This window comes from Bactrocera neohumeralis, chromosome 3, assembly GCF_024586455.1.
Source record: "Bactrocera neohumeralis isolate Rockhampton chromosome 3, APGP_CSIRO_Bneo_wtdbg2-racon-allhic-juicebox.fasta_v2, whole genome shotgun sequence".
Classification (NCBI taxonomy): Eukaryota; Metazoa; Arthropoda; class Insecta; order Diptera; family Tephritidae; genus Bactrocera; species Bactrocera neohumeralis.
In genome coordinates this window covers 73845109-73870032 of record NC_065920.1, presented here as the reverse complement: position 1 = coordinate 73870032, position 24924 = coordinate 73845109, and the positions used below count along the sequence as shown (strand labels likewise).

Sequence of the window (24924 nt, the reverse complement as noted above, 5' to 3'; positions counted from 1 at the left end):
AAAAAAGCTGATGCATGCTTCTTATCAGTTTTTCGCCGCCGTATTTGAATAGCTTAGCCGGCAATTCATTGTCCCCCGCCGCTTAGTATTCTACTGACAAGTAATTTCTATTCGAACTTCTTAATGATCGATTGGGGTATCGGGTTTACCATCTCCTGGTGTTATGCTTTCACTGTAATTCAGCAGGTTATAGAAATATTCCCTCCATAATTTTAGTATACTCTGGGCATCAGTTACTTTATCACCTCTGAGAGTTCTACAAGAGTATGCTCTAATCTTGAAACCTTCTGTTAGTCGCATTACACCCGGCACGCATTTCGGCCTCTCTCTTCCGTCGAGGCGTGGCGGCAAATCAGCAATATGTTGAAGAGCTTCGTTTTGAAGCGGATTGTGGCTAGACGTTCATCCGCCGGGGTGAACGCCAGGGCTCGGCGACGGAGTCTCTCTCCCACCACAAATCTCACACCGAATTTGCGGTCTTTTAAATGGGAACTGTAGTAAAAGCCACAAAGGCCTTCTCGTCTCAGTTCTTTTCCCGTCCATCGCACTTCTTGGACGGCGGTGATGACAGTCTTTACTTTTATGAGGACATCAACCAGTTGGACAACGGCACCTTCCCAATGAAGTGACCGGCCATTCCAAGTGCATGCCCTTAAATCGTAGTCATTAATGCATTTGCACCCAGTATAGAATATATGTAGCTGCCAAACTGAGTAATCAAAATCATTCAAAATCATGTTCTTGTTTTGAAATCTTTTTTATTTATGAAGGGCGTTACAGTTTCGGTACCACCGAAGTTAAATTTTTTATTGTTTGCCTTTAAGTTATCATCTCTGCCTTCATTTCCCATAGAAAATATCTTTTTATTTGTCTTTTTTGGGTTAAGTTAGACTGAGTTTTATTTAAGCATTCTTTTCCGTATCAAAACAAGCTAAGTTAGTTAAAATAATTTTTAGTTTTATCGGAGAAAATATTCTAAACAAGTAATTATTTAACATCTCGATTCATATAATATTTGGGCTATAAATAATATAATAAAATGTCATCAAACTATTTTTTTTGTACTTAAATTTTTCAAATTTATGAGGCTGAGCACATATTGCGGTGCGGAGCAATGAAATGTTGTTAGTTTACAGTTTTAAACGCAAAAATATTATATGATATTTTATTGGAAAACACAAACACACCTACATATGTATATATGCCGTATTGTTTCACTTTTTGCTCTTTTCCAACAACCTTTGCTTAGTCTACACCTCACTATGCTCTCAGCCTTATATCTTAACCCTTAAGTGCCTGGCGGTTCCTCCAGGAACTACTACTTTTTTGTAAAATTTTCATGTATGAACATGCATTTTTAAATATTACATCACGTCACTGGTGTGTGAGCTTTGCAGTCATTTACGTTTTGACTTGAGTAAGAGTGCATCGAAAAATTAATTTCCAGAAAAATTTTGTATTTTCAAGTGACTATTGTGAGAAGTAATTATAATTAATTAGTGCAGAAAATTTAGAATCTTCGTCGTTATTACAATTTAATTTGTTGTAAGTGTTGATAAAAAGTTTACAAATTTAAATTTTATGAAATGAAACTTAAATGGTCTCTTGAGGAACCATCAGGTGCCTGGAGATACCGCCAGGCGTTTAAGGGTTAAACGCTATGTAGCTATTTGCTTGCCTCATATCATCAAACATGCATTATCATGAATTTTCTTTTTATTTTATAGGACTTTAGTTGTTGAGTCTAATGAATTCCAAACACAACGAACATTTATTATTTCTAAAAATTGAGCTAAGAACACTAACGAAATTGTTAAATTTATATGAAAATAGCGGCCATATTGTATTATTGCTATACTATATACTTGTATGTGTAAAAAACTATTAAATTTATTGAGGCACTTAAAAAAAAGTTTTTGGTTGCGGTACTACGTCAAAAAAATTATTTTTGTAAATACCTACACATTTTTCATTATTCACCAATGTTTACTATTAAATTTTCATGGTATGCCATATTATCACGTGTCACATACGGACTGAGCATTGAAAGGAACAAAACTTTTTCTATATGTATTTATGTATATTCTAATTATCATTATTAATAACTTCATTTAGTATTTAAGTGAAATTTTCACCGAATTTTGTGCGAAACTCAACTTAATTTCACCGTTAATCGATTAAAAACGCAGAGTTTATCATGACGTCACAAACTAAAAGCGCATAAAATATTTGTAAAATATTTCACCTTCATCACATTGCCTTTTTGTGTTTGTTTAAGCTTTTGTATTTAATTCTATAATTTTAAATTTACTTTTAAATAAAGCTAAATCATTTTCACCTCATTTCGCCAATATTAACTACGCACTTAAATAAATGAATTGTATAAAATTTGTTGTTGTAATAAAATAAAAAAAAATATTTTAAAATAATTTTCATTTACATATTTTTAATAAAGCATTATTCTTTAACAAAAAACAATCATGAAAAAGGTTTTTTATTTCTTGGAAACTAACCAACATTCACAATTTTCGGCTTCACTAAATTTTACGCTAACAACTAACCATTTGAAAACGTAACGCTTTCACGGCAAGCAAAAGCTCAAACTAACCGAAAAGCGCGATGCGTAAAGGTGCGTTTAAATGTATAAAAAATTAGAATGAAGACTGTTAATAATGGGTAACTGGTTTAACTAAAAACAGACACTAATCTGGGCACTTAGCTAACTGTATATAACTGTCATTCATTGCTAAAACAAAAATCACACTTTCGACTAAAACTTTCATGAAAGCTCCACTAGCAACCATTTGGAGCTTAAAGCTTCACAAGACACAATGAAAGAAAAATCATGTCATATAATTAATTTTGGTACATTTTTGAAGCGATTGTTGACTTCAAAAACTTTCCTCAACGCGCCTAAATACCGCATACTCAAATACATATGTATTTCTCCCCTCTTTCTCTTTCTCTCTCTGCCTCTCGCACGCGCTTACGCCTAACATAGGTCGGCAGCTATTCGTACGAGCCGAGCGCCTTCAAATTCGGCGATGTAACGCACAGTTACGCCCAACTTCAAGTGCCACAACGCAATTTCTGGCAACGTAATTTTCACATCTCTTTCGGTTTTCGCTCCTTCTATCCGAACGGTTTAATCTTCCTAGCACCGGGCAGCAAGGAGAAGCATAAACACTATGTAGCGCTGCTGCTCAAGAATGGTCAACTGCTTTTGATAGTGCGCGGTCGCCGGCGTGAAGAATTGAAATTGACAGCAAAATTAGACGACGGCGTATGGCATCACGTGACGATATTGTGTCAGGAGCGCAAAGTAACCATGTCGGTGGAGATTGGACAAACCGATCAGAAGACATCGGCGCAGATGAAGGTGCCGAAGAAGATTGCGGCCACAAATGTGCTGTATGTTGGCGGTTTGCCCGAGAAGGTGCCTAAATTGCCAACGGAGTTGCTGCAACGACTGGAAGCCTTCAAAGGTTGTCTGCGTGGCATGAGCATAAATAATAGCACGCAAGATCTGGCGCGTCCGGGCAAACATCTGCATGTTGGACAGTGTTTTCCGAAAGTGGAGAAGGGTGCATACTTTCCCGGCGATGCCTACGCGATATATAGTGAGTATTATAAGATATTTAAAAAATTTGAGAGGAAAGGATTTCATAGATGAAATTTGTAAAATGAATCAGTTATTTAGACCTAAACTTCTTGCGAGTACTAACTACTAATTTACTTCAATTTTACAGAACGCAACTTCCATGTCGGCAAATACTTGGAGTTCGAGCTCGACTTCCGCACCTCCGAACTTTTCGGTACACTGTTAAGTATCTCGGAGCCCTCAGGGTTTCCAGCGCTCTCATTAGAACTCAACAATGGCAATGTAAGTCTTTGACTCAACATTTTTGCAATATATTTTAGCAATATTTTTACATTAATCTGGCAACGCTTGCACGCAGATCATCTTCTCCACCGACCTCGGCGATGGCATGCCATTCCGCGTACAATCGGAACTACCCAGCAAATACGCTTTATGCGACAATAAATGGCACAACATTTCGGCGCTTTACGATTACGAACACATCACATTACGCATCGATCAGATGGCGACCACCAAAGCGCGATCGACACAACAACGCAACAACAGCAAAGTACAAACGAAGTCGGCGCTTTACATAGGCGGTCTACCAGGTAAATATTTTTCATGGCAAGCGAATACAAAAATTAAAAAATATTTATTCTTGTACAGAAGTCGCTCCCAGCGGCACGCTGCTCGCACGCGAAAACTTCAAAGGCTGCATACGCAATGTGTCCATACGTCAGGAGCGACGCGATTGGATCGACATGGACGAGCTGCATAATGTTTTGCTAAGCGAATGTCTGGTCACAGGCGTGGACAACTGATTGTGATTGTGTGTGCGAATATGTGTGATTGCAATGTATTTGCGTAGAAGTTAAGGTGAGAGTGGTCACAGTGAAATGCTTTAGTATTTAGACAACGCTTGAATATGCAGCAGCGATTTTCGTTTATGTTTAAGTAGACCGTCGATGCCTTTTGGTAGACCTGTAGCATACCGAAATAGACTAATTAAGGCATAAACATGAGTTTGTTGTCTCAACCGCCGGGTTTTTATTACATATACATATGCATGCATGAGTGTGAGCTGCAATGTATCATTGTGAAGAGCATCTAATTTAAAAGAAATATCGGTTGAATAGTTCGACCAGAATCATGTCCGCCAGTTTAAAAAAGTGTGTTTTGAGAAAAACGCGTTTAAAATTTGAGGTGTGCACTCCGAGCGCTCCGAACGTCGAGTGGTATTATTATTTTTGGGCCTTTTTCGAAACCTTCCAATGGTAAAGTGGGTTTCTACATTAATTCTAAGGATATAAGAAAATGCAAAAAAAAAATTTTTTTTTTTGAAAAAAGATTACCCTACTGACTCCTTAAATATTTTAAAAATTAAAAAAAAAAATTTCGAGAAAAAATTTAATTCTCAAACACAAAAAATTAAAATGTCTCAAAAATATTTTTTTGAGAGAAAAGTTTTGAATTCTTTTAACAAAAATAAAAAAATTTTAAAAGAAAACTATCGAAAATATTTAGTTTCCCGAAAAAAAGTAATAATTAATTATGTCAAAATTTTTTTTTTCGAAAAAATTAAAATTTAGAAAACAATATTTTCTATACAACGTTTTATTTGTTTAAAAATATTATTTTTCGAGAAAAAAACAAGTTTTAAATTTCTCTAAAAATTAAAACAAAGCATTTCGGAACTTAATTTTCAAAGGAAAAAAAATTTTAAAATTTCTCGAAAAAAGTTTTCATTTCTTTAAACCCAAAAAAATAAAAATAATTCTTTGAAAATTATAGAAAATACTTAATTTTTCAAAAAAAGAAATAATTATTTCAAAAATGTTTGAGGAAAAAGTTTTTATAAATCATTTGATTTGTTTAAAAATATTTTTTTTCAAGAAAAATGAACAAGCTTTTTATAAAAATTTTTGAGCAAAAATTGAACTTTGCGAAACATAAAAATTATAAAACTGCTCAAAACAATATTTTCCAAAAAGTATATATTTTTTAAAGCTTAAAGCTTTTGAAAAGATTTTCGATTTTTCTAAAAATCACAACAACAAATATTAAAAATTTCGAGAAAACATTTATGTTTTCAAAAACACAAAATAGAATAAAAAAAAATGCTCAGAAGTATTTTTTCTCAAACAACGCATAATTTTTCTATAAAACATTAAAGTCTCTTAAAAAGAAAATTTCGAGCAAAAAAACAAAAAAAAAACTCATAGAAGTAGACTCATACGTTTTTAAATTATTCAAATGATATGCTTTCTATTTTCGAAAAACCTCAAACACTTTCAACTTTTTATCTCTTTTTAAATTGATAAGCTTTTGAGCTTTCATATTCGATTTCAAAACTTCAGAAGTCGTAACTGGTTCAAATCTTATAACATTCATGAAGTCAATAATTATCGCGTTTTCATTTCACTAAAACTTGGTTAAGATCACCACTCCTCCACTTTTGAGCAATACCTTGTTTACTTTTTAGAGTCGATAAAAATACGAACGACACTGCCATAATGTATTTACGCTTACGAACACGCTATAGGAATTTGAAAATTAATGCAAATGTGTAATTAAAAATAGCAAACAAATAATTTATAACGAAATATGAAAGTGCAAATCACTTATGAAGAATTATATATACATACTTCAGTAGAGCTTTTATGCAAGTTATAAACAAATCTCTTGCTAAAAAGTGTGACAGCTTAAGCGGGGTTTTTAAAGCGTTTTTACAAGTGATAACTAAATCACTTGCGATGAAAAGTGAAAGCTTTATTAGAGCTTTTTTTAAGCTTTTCTATTAGATAAAGTGTAATTTTTTAAGCTTTTATACAAGTGATGTGCATATCACAAGCAAAGAACTGTGAAAGCTGCGGTAGAGCTTTTTTTAAACAAATCTTTATACAAGTTATAAGCAAATCTCTTGCTAAGGAGTGTGAAAGCTTAAGTGGGGCTCTTAAAGCTTTTATACAAGTGATAACTAAAATATTTGCGAAGAATTGTCAAAGCTTCAGTAGCGCTTTTTTGAAACTTTATACAAGTGATAACTAAATCAATTGCGAAGACGTGTGAAGCTCCAGTGGAGCTTCTGAAGTTTTTCTAAAAGCTGAAGTGGAATTTTTTAAGCTTTTATACAAATGGCGCACGTCACTTGCAACGAAGTGTGAAAGCTTTAGTAGAGCTTTTTTAAGCTTTTTTACACATTATAATAAAATCACTTGCGAACAAGTGAGAACGCTCCAGTAATGCTGTTTAAGCTTTTATACAAATTAAAATTAAATCACTTGCGAAGAAGTGTGAAAGCTCCGATAGAGCTTTTTTAAGCTTTCACTTGAGAATAAGCGAGAAAGCCTCAATAAAGCTTTTGTAGAAGTGATCTGCGAATCACTTACAAATGAGCTTTAAAGTTCAAAAAGTTATGTTATACTTGTACATATACATATGTAAGTGATTTGCGGCACAAAATATTTCAGCGTAACGACTTATATGTGACTATATATGAATTATAAATAAGTATGTCGAATTTATTACATATACAGGCGCTTAAATATATAAATGCGTGCATTTTTTCAAATTAGAGCTTCGAAATATAATAAATTCTACATTTAAATCATTGCCAATACTTAGAATTTCCACTGAAACAAACTACATAAATGTATGTATGCCACTATTCAATGTATTAAATTAAGAAAAAATCACTTAAACATATAAATATATATACTATATTCATATAAATGTATGTGCTATGTGCGTACGAACGAACCAGTGACTGCATTTTAAGAATGCAACTAGTTAAGTCGAGTAAAAAATTGTTAACCCTTAGCGCGAAGCATACTTTTAGGCTACCATATAGATTACTATAATATATAGTATGTGTAGGTAAATTGTTATAGTGGGTATATACATACGTATATATATAAACGATATTTTTTAATAATTTATGTGCATTCATTATTATTTTCTTTTATTATTTATTATTCATTTATTTCAATTTTGTTTTTAATTTTCTTTTAATTCGTTGAAGAGGCTTTAGTTAATTTTTTATTTCATAATTATTTTCATTAATTTTAAGTATGTATGTTGCACTTGTGTTCGTTTATTTAAATTAATTATTTTATTTATTGATATATATTTAATATTTAAGCTCAAAAAATATTTTTGAAAAGCATTTGCCGCCAAAACCTATAAGAGTTAAGAACCGTTATGTTACGTACAAATTGTACTTATTTAAGCATGTACATATATACCTATACCTAACAAATACATACTTATACATATATGTACCTATATATATAATATTTTCTGCTTTTTCGCTGCATATTGTATATAAGTAAACCATTGTAAATACAAATTAGTGAATTAATTAAAATTACTTTTATTAAATTTAAGTACCTATAATTAAAAATTAATTAATTTAATTAGTTTTAAATTAATTAGAATATAATTTCTAGCTATTAATTATATTTTAAATAGCTCGCTAAAATTATTTTTTAAATGTTAGCTAACCATAGTTGTTCATGTAATCACAGCCAATAGCAAAGTAAATAATTTTTTAAGTTAATTAATATATACATATATATGAATAGTATTTATAATTATTTGTATATGCATATAGCTTTTGGTTTTATTAAAAAAAATATTTAAAATAAGCCTAGCATTTAATTTGAACAAAGTATGCATGTCATAAAATCGAACAAATAAAAAATATTTATTTAAAAAAAACAAACAGTTTTTGTAAAAATAAGGTCAAAGTGAGTACAATTTTTTATAATAAAAATATTATTTGTATTCGCCTTTCCTTCCTTTCTTAATGTCGTTTATTTATTTATTTGATTTTATAAATTTATTTGCATTGTTTTCCTTTCCCATATAATTAATTATTCTTTTATTAAAAACAAATTGTATATATTGTCATTTATAAATTAATTTTTTTAAACTAATTAATTAATTATTATCGATTATTTTACGTAACTAATTGTACTTTTATTCAGAATAAGAACTATAAATAAACAAAAATAATTTCGTCTATCTGTTTAGTTATTAATTCATAATTTTATTTATTTCTTTTCTTAAATAATTAATTTTTCTTTTAATATTTTTTTTTGCTTATTTGTTATTATTTTTTTCACATAATTAATTGTTATTTAATTCAAAATAAAACTGTTCACTTTTTCTTTTGCTAATTTTGTACTTTAATTATTTTCCTTTTCTTATAATTAATAATTTTTTTATTAAAAAAAAGTTATATCTCTTCATTTATATATTTATAAGTTCATTCGTTCATTTTTTTTTTAAATAATTAGATTTCTTTTTATTAATTTTTTAAACCAATTATTGAATTACCTATTATTATTTATTTATTTAAATAAAATAACTTGTTATATCTATTCAGTTATGAATTTATATTTTAATTATTTTTCACAGAATTAATTTTCATTCAAATTTTTAATTTATTTATTATTTAATTACTAATAATAAATATTTATATTTTTTTTCCTTTTTATATTAGTAATATACATATGTATGTATGTACATACATATATTTTTATCATTATTTTTTTTATCTTCAATAAAGTTGAAATTTGAAAATATTTTTTTTTTTGTTTTGTTTATTAAATATATTAAATTTCATTTTATTTCATATTGTTTTTTTCAAATATATTTTATTTTTATTTTTTTATTATTATTTTTACTTCACATAACTATGTATACTATGCTTTTATTTAATTTTTTTTGTCTTGATTTATTATTTTATATTTTTCTCACTAAATGTTCTTTTATTCAAAATATTTAATTTTTTCTCATTTAATAATATTGTATATTTTTAATTTATTTATTATTATTGTTTTTTTTTTTTGTTTTGTTTGATTTCAAATAATTATCTTTCCTTTTATTAAATTTTTATATATAATTTAGAGTTGTTATATTATATTAAATTTAACATCTTCCTTTCAAATCGTATCAGAAATCTCCAAGTTTATATATCAACAAATACGCTAAAAAGGCAGTTGGCAACTCGGCAACTCTACAAACAGCTGTTCGCCACATAAACCTCTGCTTTCTAAATTTGACACTGTGCTCTCCCCAACTGTGCTCCACGTCAATTCAAAACAAAACAAACCATTTGATTTTGTTGTTGTTTGACGCTTGCTCACGCAACGCAATCTGCAAAAGCAACGGAATTTCAAGCCAATTTAGTTCTTTCGTGGAATTGAGCGAATGCGGTTGATTATAGTAGAGCGAAGAAAACGTGTGCATTTTCCCATCAAATAAAATTTTGGTCACAAAAGTGAAGCAACAATTAGTGGGACAGAATTGTGCACAAATTCAAGCCGCATAATCATAATTAAGTGTTTCATATTCGTAGTGAAGTGCGTGTGTTTCATGTGCATAAGTTTATTAACTGTAAATGAAGAGCAAAGTTGTTTGAGTGAAAGGGGAACTGTATAAATTGATTTTTGCTTTTCCCCACCAGTCTTTGATCGTGTGAAAAAGTGTAGTGTATCAGTGTGTGTGTTTGTGTGGTTTGCGCGAGAATTTCTTTGCACGACAATTAATATAATTATTTGTATCTCAATTGGTGCTTATTCCATTTACTAAATCGGCTAAATTGAGTTTGATTACGATTTAGTAGCTCTTCCCACGTCATTTTGCTTATCTTCACCGTTGGCCAGTCAACAGTCAAATATGGATTCTGTAAGTGCAAACCTCGAGGAGTTGCAGCAAAACGAAATCACCGCTATTCCACAGTATGGGCTCAAGTTGAAGTTTGATCATGTTTGGCCGGAGAAACGCAATCAAAATTTACGACCGTCGATAAGGCAAACGCTGCCACTGGTGCCGCTTGTATACAGGTAATTACAACAATTATACATACATATGTATGTATGTACATGCACGCTTACGTTGTATGTATGTATGTACATATGTACATATGTATGATTCTTAATGGTAATTAGATGTAAATGCATTCAATGAAAATATTATTAGTTTTCATTGAAGTTGCAGGTAAAGGTACAGTTATTTGTTGAATGAGCAGAGAAACAGTCCAAGCGTTACGGTAGTGAATTTATTAGTTTGCATTTAGTTAAAATTTTTAAGGGAAGCAATTATTAAATAAATTAAAGCTGAAAAGTTGTGAATACTTTTAGCATTTTTATTTTATATTTTTGATTTAAGATGAAGAAAAGCTTCAAAAAAAGTTAAAAAAATGTACTTTAGAACTACTTAGCCCTTCCTTACTTGTTATTTTATATTTTTGATTTAAGATGAAGAAAAACTTCAAAAAAAGTTAAAAAAATGTACTTTAGAACTACAAAAATTATTTAAAAAATAATTAAATTAAATTTTAAGTTCGCTAGAAAATTAATATTCATTAATTTTTATATTTCACTTTTATTTTTAATATTTTAAATTATTTTAATTTTTAGTATCGGAAAAGGCAGTGACCGAAATAATATTTTTTTTTATACCCTGAACATGGTACCTACATACATATGTACACACATATATTAAGTTTGTAATACGCAGAAGGTAAAGTCGGAGACCCTATCTACTAAATGTATAAATGTTTAGCTTGACGATCTGAGTCGGTTTAGGCATGTCCGCCTGTTCTTCTCTCTACACGTACTAGTCCCGTCAGAATTTGAGATATCATTCTAAAAATTTGCACACGTTCTTTTCTCCTCAAGAAGCTACTCATTTGTCCGAAACGCCGTTATTGGACCAATATAGCATTTAGCTGCCGTGTAAACTTACCGAGCAACGTGATTAGAAAGAACTAGCAAAACGGTTTCCGTTTGATGGAAACAGTTGTTGTTGTAGTGACAGAAAAATTCCTGAAGTAATTTTGAGTCATGGTGCCTGGTTGACAATCCTTGGGCGGATAAAAATCCGTGTCCGTTTCGGTTACTTAGACCCGTGGAAACAAAAACTTTTCGTCGGTTACGGTTCTAAATTTAGCTATACATTAAATTATTAAAAGATATAACCATAGGAAAGGTTTTATTAAATTTTAATGAATGTTTAAGATTTTGTTTGTTGAACCTTTGGTAACAAAACGATAATTTTAAATGCTATTTAAGACCCTCAAAGGCTGCAAATATTATCATACCACATACATACATATGGACATTTGGATATTGTATCTACGTTATTGATACAATATTCGTTCTTATATTCTTGAACTTTTCAATGTCAAACAAATTTTCATCAGAAAAGCTTTTTTGGTGAAAAAGAATATTCCAAAAACTTTGTTTTCAAACCTTAATTAAATTATTCATTGTGTTGCCTCAAAGCCATTTTACTCTGTGTACTACTATCATAAACTTTGTATTTGTACACAAAAGTTGCGTGTGGCATAACCAAAATTGTTTACCAAACTCATTCGCGCAGTTTTAGTTTACACTTTTTATTGATAAAACACAGGTGTGGATGCAACAAAGTTGAAAAAAGTGTTTCGGAGAAACATACATACATACATACATACATACGTCTGTTTGTTCATGTATATACAATATGTTTATCGATGTAACTGTACACATGCCTTTGTATATATGTATGTGCATCTGTGTCCTATTTTATTGCTTCACACACCTGCTTCGTCGAGTATATTTTGATTGTATACAAAAAACACAAAATTTCGAAGCATACGTTCTGGCGTATACGCCAGCCCAGTCAAACACAACTTTATCAATACAAAAACGGTTACTGTACATACTGTAAACACATAAATATTTATAAAATACTGTTTAAAATCCAAAAATAACGCATACTCACCAAAGCATAATTGAACGAAATAATCAAATTAGGCGCTTTACATTAGCTAGCGTCCTGTTTGCATTAATCGTTCGTGTATGAAATAATATGAGCCAAAAGCTTGGGAGTGTATTTGCGCGCCAGAACTTCGGCACCAGGCGGCCCACAACGACGCCAGTCTATAGGCGCATATGTCGTTGTATGAGTGTGTATGAGTATATAAACCTTCCACTGGTATTTAGGCCAAACGTGACGCCTGGTCGACAGGATGTCGATGAAAACTTCATTTGCCATATAAAAATATATGTACTCATTCACGTTTCGTGCCTTCAACTAGTGTACGTGTGACTACATGTTAGATCTTGCTTTACTATTCAAATTGGCAACAACAAATACGGTATATATAGCTCTATAAATTCGTAACAAACTAAAATGAAGGGTTGGTCCTTAAAAATGTCAAAAATTATAATGTTCCGAAATACATACATACATATGTATGTATATAGGTATGTACATATGCTGATATCTTAATCTATATCGTCACCTAAAATGAATCCCTGTCAGATATAATAACCAATACATAACCATTTTATGACCAAACCCCAAATTTTGTTTCAATATGAGTGGTTCCTGTTAAATCGTTTTTCCTTCGCCTGTAATCTTATGAAAAGTGATGTTAAGTTATTTTCCATTTTAGGTTGTAAAACACTGTTTCTGAGTCGGTGAAAACTTTTTTCTGAAAATCCTTAGACATATTTGTCAAATATAAAATTTTTAAAATAATTTCGATTTTTAAGCCATTCTGAAGTGTAAATTTTTTAATGAAAAAAAACATTTTCTTGTGACGCCGAATTTTATAGTTGCTGAACTCAGTTTGGGCTGTGTGTGTTTTATCCTTTAACATCATGAAGAAGACACCACAAAAATTGTGCATTTGATATGTTTTCTGACCACCCTAATGTGACGACATACACATTTCTTTCTGAGTTAGAAGCAAACATGGCGTGCCTGCCTCATTTTATTAGCATTCGTGTTTTATTTATAAGGGAAGTCGAAGCTTTTACTATCGGAGTCGGAGTTTTTATTACGGTTTTTATATACATATGTACATTTCTGTATACGTAAACCCCAAAATAACTCCGTTCCTTTAAGTAGAAGTAAAGTTTTTACTTCATAGTGAAGGCTTCCTAATTACTCCATTAAGGAGCTTGATTTAATATGCTAAAATTTTTTTCAATGTAGAGTTCGTAAATTAGTCGTCGAAAAATTCCAGAAAAAATGCCAAGCTACAATATGTTTCCTTAAATCATATAATTTTACATTTTTATTAGGCTCATTTTTGATCTTATACAGAAATCTGCTTTTGATATAGGATTATAATATGTGTAACTTCACCAAAAATTTTACAGTTACTCTCTGCAGTAAGGCGGAGTGGAGTGATTCTATATCTACCTTCTACTGAGAGGCAGCACTATCCAGTAGTACACTGACGGCTCGAAAACAGCGGAAGGCTATAGAGCAGGCATTGCTACACTGCATACCAAGCGATCCATACCAATGGGATGTTTTTCTAACATCTTTCAAGCAGAAGTCTTTAATATAAGTCAGTGTGCAGAAATTATTATACAATCCAACTATCGCAACGTATCGCTATACTCAGCGGTAGTCAAGCGGCGCTAAAAGCGATCTCAATTTATGAAGTCAAATTATTATTAGTAGCTCAAGTAGTGGCTCAAGGCTCTTAGGTCCATTTACGTGGACAGAGATCACATTGCCTACATCGCTCCTGGAATTGTTCAGAGTGCTGAACCTTTGTGACCATTTCACATAGGCACAATAGACCGTAGGTCACAGTGCAAAACTTCATTAATTTCTGTCTTTGCTTTCACTATGTGAACAATATCTGACGTTCGACTGTATTTTTGTTGGGAAAACACTCTTCATTAGGTTAGGTTAGCTTACACCGGTTAACTTTCACGCCATACTTAGATCTACCTTTGTAACGCCAGATGGAGGTTTATTATTGATACGAGCAGAACGTTAACGATTTATGAGAAGTTTAATGGAGACTTGGTATTTAATTCAGATACTTCCTCCAGTCCTTTGAACTGTAAACCTCCTACCTTTCTAACACCATTACCAGCGTCTCTTATACCCACTTCCCTGCATTTTTTACATGTATCATCTCATACGGTTCGCTTCCAATGCCAGTAAATTGTGACCTGTGACTAGACAACAACCGTCCTGCAGTCTTTTCGAGACCGTGTGAGTTTAAATCTTACGTGTTTTCCTCTCCATTAATAGCTATCAGAATTTCGGAAATGCCTTCAAACTCGAATAATAGCCCCAGTTCGGATGCGAGCCTAGCAGTGGTTTAATACACAATTATTTGAGCTCCTAACGATACGGTATACTTTAGCGAGTGGTGAATCTAATAAACAACTCGTATAAATTCAATAGAATAGAGTGGTATAATCGAATATTTATAGAAAGCAACTGATTTTGATACTTTAACGGGAACTAAATTCTGCTGAATAACTTAATTATTGCTTACACATGTACATTATTTCGTAGCTAAGCGGAGACGGCTATTTTATGTATATAGTAAAAGGACTCAAAGTATTTCATAACCTATGTATATATTTTTAAAAATTTTATGATTTTGCATTTGCAACATTTTTCGATGGTGTAAATTAATTCAACTTTCTACGAGTAATTATAAATCCATTAAAATGTCATTTACATCATCAAACCCTTACATTTCACTTTACGTAGAGGATATTATAAGCGGCTCCGGCCAACAATGAAGGAAACAAACAAACCACAAAATTTTTCACATTCTATATAAATGTGTACATAGTATGTACATAAGTAAAGTTTTATTTATATGTGTCAATAGTAATGTCAACAATTTTGCTTTTGATTTCAACCGACTTCTTCTTCAGCTCACTCTACTTCCAGTACAATAGTTTTCAACAGTAATCCATATAAATCTTACATAATCACACATACATACATACACAACGAAATTTGAACAATGTGAGCAACCGAATTTAGGCCAGTCAGTCAGTCAGTCAAGCAAATACGAATGTGTTAGTTATGTCAGCCAAGTTACTATGCTCATTTGTCAATACACATATTGGCTTTGATATCCGGCGCACAGAAAAGTAAATAGTAAACAAATGAAATTTTTATTTGCTCGTCATAGTGAAGCATGCAATTTCGCAAAATGTACGGTGACCGAATTGCGATTTAGCCGGCAATCAGCCGAGTATAATATTTGTGTAATAACTAGACATATACAAACACACATAGCTATACATACAAAGGTAGTAATATCACTTGAATCATAGAATTTGGAATGAATTGCAGAAATTTTGTTTGAAAGAACTTTCATTAAAGTATTTGAAGTTTTGCGCCTAAGATGAGTGGAGTTAGCGAGCCTTATTGAGTATTACAGGTTAATGCAACTAAATTTAATTTAATATTTATACACAGAAAAGAATATATAAAGTTTTCCACGAAGTTTATATACCCCAGACGGAAACGTCAGACAGAAGTTTATATAAATGATCAACGAGACGAGCTTAGTGAATTTTGTTATGTCCGTTTGTCTGTATATACACGACCATGGTCAACCAACTAAAGCACAAATGGTGTACAATCGATTAGCTGATGAATCCTGGGACTTCAAGCCAAGGATTGTAATCACGTATCGGGGGTGGCTTGGCTCAAAAGCAGCACAGTCTTCGGTAGGGCTCCAACTATCGAAGCTGCATCGACTTGCATGCATCTGCATGCCACGTGCCATGCGCACATACCCGACGGCAATACTTAAAGCCATGCTTGAGCTCACACCACTTCACCAGTAATCGGTCATGTAGCCAAACACATAATGGTCTAGATGACAGCAGAACGGTGTGGCAGAGGTAAGGTAAACACATCCCAGCGGATGAAGGAATTAAGTGGTGTATACCACTGGCACTTCTCCCAAGGGGCAGTATTACCAAGAAGGTAAACTTCACCAAGAAGTTCAAGGTTACTCTTGGCAGCAAGACAGAATGGAATGATTCCACTCTCGAGCTACTGCTTAGGGATAGTACAATCAAGTGGTACGCCGACGGCTCGAAAACGCCGGAGGGAATTGGTGCAGGAGTCGTAGGACCACGCACCAAACTCTTTATAATTATGGGAAGTTTTCCGAGTATTTTTCAAGCAGAAGCCTTTACGATAAGTCGGTGCGTAGAGATAAACTTCCAACTTAACTATCGCAACAAATATATAACCGTACTTAGCGACTGATAAGCGGCGCTTAAAGCAACCTCTGCATATGAGATCAAATCGCTACTGGAGCAGGAGTATAGAGAACGGCTGAATAATGACGCCTCATCTGGGTGCCCGGTCACAAACGTATGACCGGGAATTAACTGGCTGATGAGCTCGTCTGACTTGCTGTTAATTTTATTGTTGTTTGATAATTTTCGGTAATTTTTTTTTTGAAATCCAATTTCCTCTTAAAAATACTATTTCTAGAAATTGATTATCTACTAATTTTAGAGTTTTAACTAGACATACTATATATACATATGTATATATGTAAGAATCATAAATTTAACCGACTTTTAAGAGGAAATATAGAAATAAATGCTTTTTTAACTTAAAAGATTTCGATTAAGAAATCAATTCCGCCAAGCAGCAATTATAAGAAGATTGGTAGATATCGCTGAATAAATGACTATGATTTGTTAGTGGATCATTTACTTTTTGAAGATAATTTCATTTAAATGTTGAAATTCGGAAAGAATAAAGTTTTTGGGCAACTCACTGTAACCTATCTGAATTTATAAAAAAACTTACTATTCACATCACTGGCCCTTCTTCCAAGAGACGGCGTTACGAAGAGGATAAACTTCACAAAGAAGGATAAAGTTCCTCTTGGCTATAAGGCATGCTGCGCACGGAGAAGAAAGTGAGGAGATAACAGCACGCGCAGCAGACAACAGGAATGTGCCACGCCAACCTGCTGTTGGGAGGTTACAACCTAGCAAGGTTTGGAGATGTGATCCACCTCCTCCGAGACAAATTCCGTCTCCTTGTCGCTCCCTATACTGGGCACTGTCCAATATGGGCATAGCCTTTTGTGTAAAATCCCAGTTTTGCGACATGGAACCGAAAACTCCAGAACACCTGATTTTCATAGCAATTTGTAGAAGCCTGCTCAAGGCCCTTGAATCCATATACGTGGACAGAGATCACAGAGATCGTATCACCTCTCTCTTCATTTGGTTAGGTTAGCTTACACTGACTGGGTTTCACGCCACACTGATTTCATTTACAACCATTTCTCTTATATATATTCGTTAAAGACATCGTCAATAATATTCAGTTTGAATATCTGCTCTGTCCGATGATCTGTAGGTTTTCTGAACTAGCTCGAAATCCAACTTTCCATCCTCTTGAAGCTCAATCTCAATGCCAAAAAATGTACTGTGGTCTCCTATCCTCGCTTTCAGACTAATAACGGGTCTATTGAAAGGTCCCCGACTTACCATTGTAATGTGATGTGCACGTTCAGTTGATATGTTTAGACTGCCTGCTATCTTGAACAACTTCACTTTACGTTCATCCAAATTTAGTTTATGGACTTTTTTGATGTTTTCGTTGGTAACAACCTCTTTTGGTCGTCCACTGCGTTGACCGTCTTCGGTGCAAAATGCAATATTTTATCAACATGTGATGGGGGGGAAGACCATGTTATCATAGCAAGAATTTACTAGAAATTGCGTATATCATCGATCTATGGATTTTAATTAACGGCAAACTCTCTTTTGTGAGGCACCTAGACAGAATAACCTTGCAGGCCTACAAAGTTTTGGGACTCATTGCATGAGCTGAGGGACCACCTCAATATATACCCCTTGATTAGCCCGTATTGTGCTCTAGTCCTACCAATACTCGAGTACAGTACTGATATCTGGTCACCATACACTGATACTCTCATCAACACAACTGAAAGGATTCCAAACAAATTCAATACTTACAAGTATTAGTATTAATGGTTGAGATCTTGTGAAAGATCAAGAGCAATTTAAAAGCATACCTCACTACTTTGCAGAACGTTGTTTGAACTTTACTTCTAAGCCTTTTTTAATTAGACCATTGATATTTCAATAAAATAATCAAGATACAAACATTCTTAGAGATCAGAAGATATTTTCAAAAAGATCCATGAACTTAACCAAAAAAAAAAGTCTTTTTTCAACACTTGTAAATCGAAATTTCTGAACTTATGTGGTTTTAGTATTGCAGTTGAATCATATTTAGGAATATATTATCATAGAGCTGTAGAACGTGCCCTCCATTGGAAACACTGTGGTATTGTCATACTGGCATAACTATTTTCTCCAATAAGTGAACCTTCCCGACTATAAAGTTGCGTTGAGACGAATTTGAAAACAGAAAACACCGATTGCCATCTTTAATAGATTTTCGTATGAAAAAGAGCGCTAAAGTAATGAATAATTTTTGAGTACAAGTGACAAACAGCTAAACAGCAGACTCAAGTACATTGCAAGTGTCTTATCTTATGTACATAGACATATCAATTATACCCAAAAAAACACCTAATATTTCTTGAAGTGATAAACTACCAGCCTAACTGCTTATCGGCAACTGGTAGCGTGTCACGTGTCAAAGAATGCTTCTGGTTTATGATGAAACAGCTGGTTTATATTAAACTTATCGATCGATAATTTATTTTATGCTTTTATGGCGTTAAACCATCAGCTGAAATCGAATAATTATACTTAATTTTAGTTCGTTTACAAAAATATGCGAAGCCACAATCTCCAATTTCAACATTTTCGAGTGCATAGCACTGAAACAGCTGTGTCTCATATTTATTTATTGCATTGTTTTATGTGCCGTTGTTTGGCCATAAAACTTGGAAACATATAAACTGCACATAGGTAAGTTTGTATGTACTCGCATCTACTTCATGTTTCATTGGCGTAATCAGCAAAGTGTTAGGCGCACTCGTTGAAAAAATGGAGCGAAGGCCTGATAAAGCCGCCTGAAACCTTATCACTAAATGCCATTTGACTATATTTTACATAAAAAATTAATGAACTGACGCTTTGTGAGTGCATACATAACTACATATGTACACTGAGAAATACAAAGCCTTAGGTTGGTGTCAGAGTGGAAGCGATACGAAAACTGAAGCGATAGCTTTTCAAGCGAAGACCGATGTTATGGGATGTCAGAGTGAATAGAAGTAGTTAGTGCCATCGTGTAGCATCTCTTCTCGCTTCCACTCTGACATTAGCCTTAGACATTTTGAAAATTTTTATAACACGTGTTGGTTAACTTTTTCTTTCTTTTATGCTATTTACCATTTCTTGTGTTTCCGGACAAAAATGAAAAGTATTTTCGAAAAAGCTCCATTGAACGTAACTGAATGTGAATATTGACTTTTTTGAACTTAACCTAACTAAACAAAGTGACCTCTTCAACGCACTGATTAAATTCTGTCACCTTTTATCTGAGCGAGTGTTATCGTTTTGCAAAAAAAACTCAATATTTTTATTTTGTCAGTGATTTTATCTCGTGCCGAACACTTTTATCTTGAAAACTTCAGAAAGTTCGACGCGACCATGCTTACAGACATACATTTGGGTTCAAAATGTATACTTTATTACGCTATCATTTTCTATGACATTGATAATATTAAACTTTTTAACTTGTCATCGTGAGGTTTTCAAATTCTTTCAACCATATATGAATGGTGTAAAATGAAGTTAATATCCATTGATAATTTTAATCAAGAGCTCAGTATTAAACGTTTCAACTAGTCATCGTGAGATTTTTAAATTCTGTCTGGCAACCGTGTTATAATTATGGTGAATAACAATATAACTAAAAAATATTTCTCCGGTTCTGGGAGTTTGAGTCTATAATGTTTCAATCAATCATAATCACTAATCATTATACATACATATGTAGTATATGGGAGTTGGGTGTAGTATCGACACGACTTTATCTATTTTTGTCAATAGAACATACTAATAAAATGTTCCCTGAGGTTCATTAAAGTACATATCATAACCAATCATATGGAGTAAAGTCACACGGTTGTAATATGTTTGTTATATGGGGGCAAGCACAAGTTTTCGCCCAATTTTAACCATTTTAGGCACAGAGACTTACTGTTATCAGTAAAACACTCTCTCTCATTTTCATAGAGATAACTCACTTGCTGGCCGATATATGTGGTATATAGTCACCTTGAAGTTCGAAAATCGTTGTGTTACGTATATGGAAACTAAAAGAAGTATTGACACGATTGAATCCAATTTTTTCACACCGACATACAATTGTCGGGAAAAATATATTCCTGAATTTCAATTATATATCTCACACATTGACCGATATTTGCCAAATATTTGTTATCTAGAGGCTTCAACAGTTCTTTTTTTTGGATTTGAACACTTTTAACTCATAAGGTGGAATACTCTCAAGGGATAATTTGAGCAAATTTTTATTCCGTTATATTAATTTCTTCTTGATTTGTAAACCGGGAAGTGAAAGAACCAAATGGAATTTAAAATTGTGTTCTATGGGAAGTAGGCGTGGTTGCAGTCCTATTTAGTTCGTTTTCGCCCTGTGAAATAAAAATATTGGAAGAATGTTATGTACTGAATTTGGTTGAAATCGGTCGAGCAAGTCCTGAGATATGTGATTTTACCAAAAAGTGGTCAATGCCACATCCATTGTTTAATTTTTACACCGGTTTTTTTAAAGCACTCTCTTATACCATTTCGGGGATAAAATTTAATGTCTCTGTCGTATTTAGGGTCCTCGCCAATTTTTTCAAAATTTTCAGCCAGAGCCCAGATTACGAATTTATTCATGAAGATATTGAATGTGCTCTTGTTTTTTCTGTTCATTGCGTATCTTATATTTTGATCAATTATCGGCTTATTAATAATACAATTTATTTTTCCGGTCATGATTAGAGTTTGGCATGCCCTTTTCGCGTATACAAACATCATGTGATCGCCATTATCAGGCTCTTTACCGAAAATTTGGGAAAATATACGAAAAATGCGAAGGTTTTCAAGGTCTGGTTATGGCTATTCATGAAAGATACATATTTAATCAAAGTTATGACTGTTCTGAAATGTCAAGCTGGAAAAGGTTAAGTGTTGACCGTCGAAAATATCTAAGGTAATCATAAATTACAAAATTATGAAGAAATTGTATTAAATACACTAACAGATTTTAGACTCTAGGAGCAAAAATAAGAATCAGGAAGAATCAGGTGTCTCTGGAAACACCTGAAAAGATTTTCAGATAATTCAATACATTAAAGTGAGGAACAGGGAGAGTGGTACCGCTAAGATCTAAGATTGATGTAAGAAAGGTATCAAGGTTGATAGGATCGTTACATGAAGGTAAATTATTTCTGGTCCTTAAAAAAGACTCAACTGAAAAACTATAAACGAAAACCACTATAGACTAGTACAAAAGTTTTATTGAACTAATTGCATCAGAATTCGAATGTTTTTAATATCAACTGATTAATATTTAACACTTCATTCTTTCTTTCTAGGGACAACACCTTTAAACATAACTCAATTTTTGTATTTACTTTATGGTTTAACCTCTATTGCTGCAAATTATTCCTATATGTAAACTTCACTAAGAAAATCACCTTAAGTCACTTTCAAAAGTCTTACTAATTTGTTATTGAAATATTCACTTAATTTCCATGTTTGGCGCCAAAGGTACTGTCGACTTGGCCCCGCACATCCATAGCAAAAGTATTCCGCCTCAGTGACTGCATTAACATAAAATTATATAACCTATCGCTCTCTTCTGCTCACGCTCACGTCGTGCTCATGTATTTGTATGTGCTTTCATAGTAATTTTTATTGCTCTCATATTTCTTTTATCGAAGTTCCCGTGAATTAATAAAAGTAAACAAAGTAGAAGTCATAAACTGAGTATCGAGCTGGGCAATCGCTGCCAGACATTGACAATCACGCCAGGCTGTCGTAGCAGCAGCAGTGGCACAAACTCGTGAGGCATAAAATATATATTTATATAGTTATCTGATGCTTAGCAAACATAAGCTTAAAAAACTTTTAGCATTTCGTTTTGCTTTAAGGCGAAATTGTGTAGATATGTATTTCTTTATGTGAGTTTGTAAGTGGTAAGCAAATTTTTTATTTGTTTTATGTTTATTGCTAATTTATGTATTTGAAAATATGTATATGTATGTATGTAACAAGCAATTGAAAAGTCCCCGGCCTACCATAGTAAAACACATGTTTTCATTTCAACAGAGATACCTTCAAAGGTGATACACTGATTATAGCGACCCTCCAACTTTTCGATACCATTTTTATAGTATTGACCTCTGTTTCAAAATAGGCCTCAAATAGGCGATCACTTCTGTATTAGACGAAAATTTCTTCCCAGCGAGTATTCTTTTGAGATCTGAGAACAGGAAATAGTCGCTGACAGCCAGATCTGGAGCATACGGTAGATGCGGAAGCAATTCGAAACACAATTCATAGATCAATTTTCAGTTTTAGTACGGTGCATTGTCTTAGCGAAACAGCACTTTCTTTTTCTTCAAATGCGGACGATTGTCAGCGATTTCGTCTTTTAAGCGCTCCAATAAAGCTATTTGTCGGGGCCGTCACTTTTCAATTGTTATATACTGGTATATCTGATAAACAAAACATATATTTTGCTTGCAACAAAGTTTCACCTTTTGTAATTATAGAGAGTGTGAAATTGTATTATAATCGAGGCTATAAAACAAGTATATCATTAATATTCTAAAATATTCCAAAAACTTCATTATAATTAATTAATACTGAATTTAATGCAACATATCGAACTATGCCTCGATTAGTCCTCAGATACTTAGTTCCTTTTGCTACTAGTGCTGGTCCACGCTTGTTGGTTTTCTTAATGTGTAACCCATTTGTGCCATAATCCCGACCTCTTTTTCGAACAGCTTCGCGCAAACAACACACAACACTCAAATAGTATGTCAACAAGGATGCAAGGAAGAAAGGTTTGGCCGGTCGGAAGGAATTCGAAGAGTACCACATCTCGATAATCGAATAAAACTTTCAACATAACCTTGATTTTTGACCTCCTTTGACGTTTTTTTTCGGCTTGAGCACTCTTTTGAGTGGTTTTTGGAACCAATCGTGCCCAAATGATCTTTTATAATGGTTTTCACTTATCCTCCTGGTATTCCAATGATGTCAGTAAGATCTCTGAATATTAATTATATTCTCAAACACCCCTTATTTTATTGACATATTGATCATCAGTTGATGGTGATGGCCGTCGTGTACGTGGTTCATCGTCCACGCTTTCTCGACCCTCTTTGAAGAATTTGTACCAATCCAACCCACTTCCTCGCGACAAACAATTATCACCGAAGGGCTTTTGCAACATTCTGAACGTTTCGGCACCAGATATTTGATTCCGCACTCAAAAGTTAATGGAGCTTCTTTCTTCTCATCGTAAAAATCGGCGAATGCACTTTATGTACTTCAGAAAGAAAAACGTTTGTTTTGTTTGATGCGAAATTTGGCACAGATGTCACTGGCAGAAGTGTCAAGCTAAGAAAAAACATTTCGATGAATGGCTTTTCGTGGGCAATTTAAATCAAAAAGTCTTACCTTTTTTTGCCCACAGTAGTATCCAAGTTTCTATTAGTTAAAATTCTCTTCAGAACCTAACTCTGACTCAGGGGCGAATCCAGAGTAGAGATTTGAGGGGTAACTATATAGTTTTGTTCTTGCAACTCAAAGTCCTTTTCTTCGAGGAGTGTCACTCATGATGGAAATAACTTTGAACTTTGGGGGAGGGGGAAGGGGGCGAACTCTCCGTAGTAACTCCGTAGTAACATCCCGACAGGCAATTTTTTTGCTTTAAATTGCCAACTGGTCAACACTGAGCTGTATTTGGCATCCTCACATAAAGTTTGCACTGAACAGGGTATATTATGTGAGTTTGCGTGAAGTTTGTAACATTCAGAAGGAAACGTCGAATTCTCTATAAGGTATATAGTACATATATATAAGTGATCAGCGTGAAGAGCTGAGTCGATTTACCTATGTCCGCCTGTCGGTACATCAGGTTCCTCGAAGTCTCACATTTCTAATGTAATGTAATCCATTCTAGCTGGTGAAATTTCAAACAATTATCTGCAAATTCGGTTCCAACATTTAGCCTTCTAGTTGTTGCAAAATGTATAATTACATTGTAAACATTTCCTAGAATCATAAAGTGCTGTTTACAATTATTTCTGAGTATTTTTGCAAGCAAGTAAGGGAGGGTTAGCTAAGGGTGTAACCTAGTAAGGGTAAGTTTTCAGTAGTTTCTAGCAAAACAGTTATATAAGGAGTCGGCGGTGTGTTACTCGGTTTCTCCTATTTTCACACTGTCGATAAGAGTTCTTATAACTAATACTTGCTCTGGGCGAATTTAGTTTCTGTAGTTTAAGTGGTTTAGGAGATGTTACATTAGATTAGAGGACGAGCCACGCCCACTTT

The 24924-nt window shown here is 33.2% G+C and overlaps 2 protein-coding genes across 4 annotated transcripts in view; both read left to right on the top strand.

Annotated features, from left to right (window-relative positions):
• LOC126753754 (laminin subunit alpha-1) overlaps positions 1-4994 on the top strand; it is a 67439-nt gene extending 62445 nt beyond the window's left edge. Inside the window, 4 exon segments of the mRNA XM_050465424.1 lie at positions 3002-3620; positions 3750-3883; positions 3960-4191; positions 4250-4994. Of these exon segments, the coding sequence (XP_050321381.1) occupies positions 3002-3620; positions 3750-3883; positions 3960-4191; positions 4250-4404 (1140 nt within the window). The 3' untranslated portion in view covers positions 4405-4994.
• Positions 4995-9729: 4735 nt separating this feature from the next.
• LOC126754030 (non-lysosomal glucosylceramidase) overlaps positions 9730-24924 on the top strand; it is a 39957-nt gene continuing 24762 nt past the window's right edge. For all 3 annotated transcript variants that reach the window (XM_050465879.1, XM_050465878.1, XM_050465877.1), the window contains exon 1: positions 9730-10434. In XM_050465879.1, the coding sequence (XP_050321836.1) occupies positions 10268-10434 (167 nt within the window). In that variant the 5' untranslated portion in view covers positions 9730-10267. The remainder of the gene's footprint in view (positions 10435-24924) is intronic.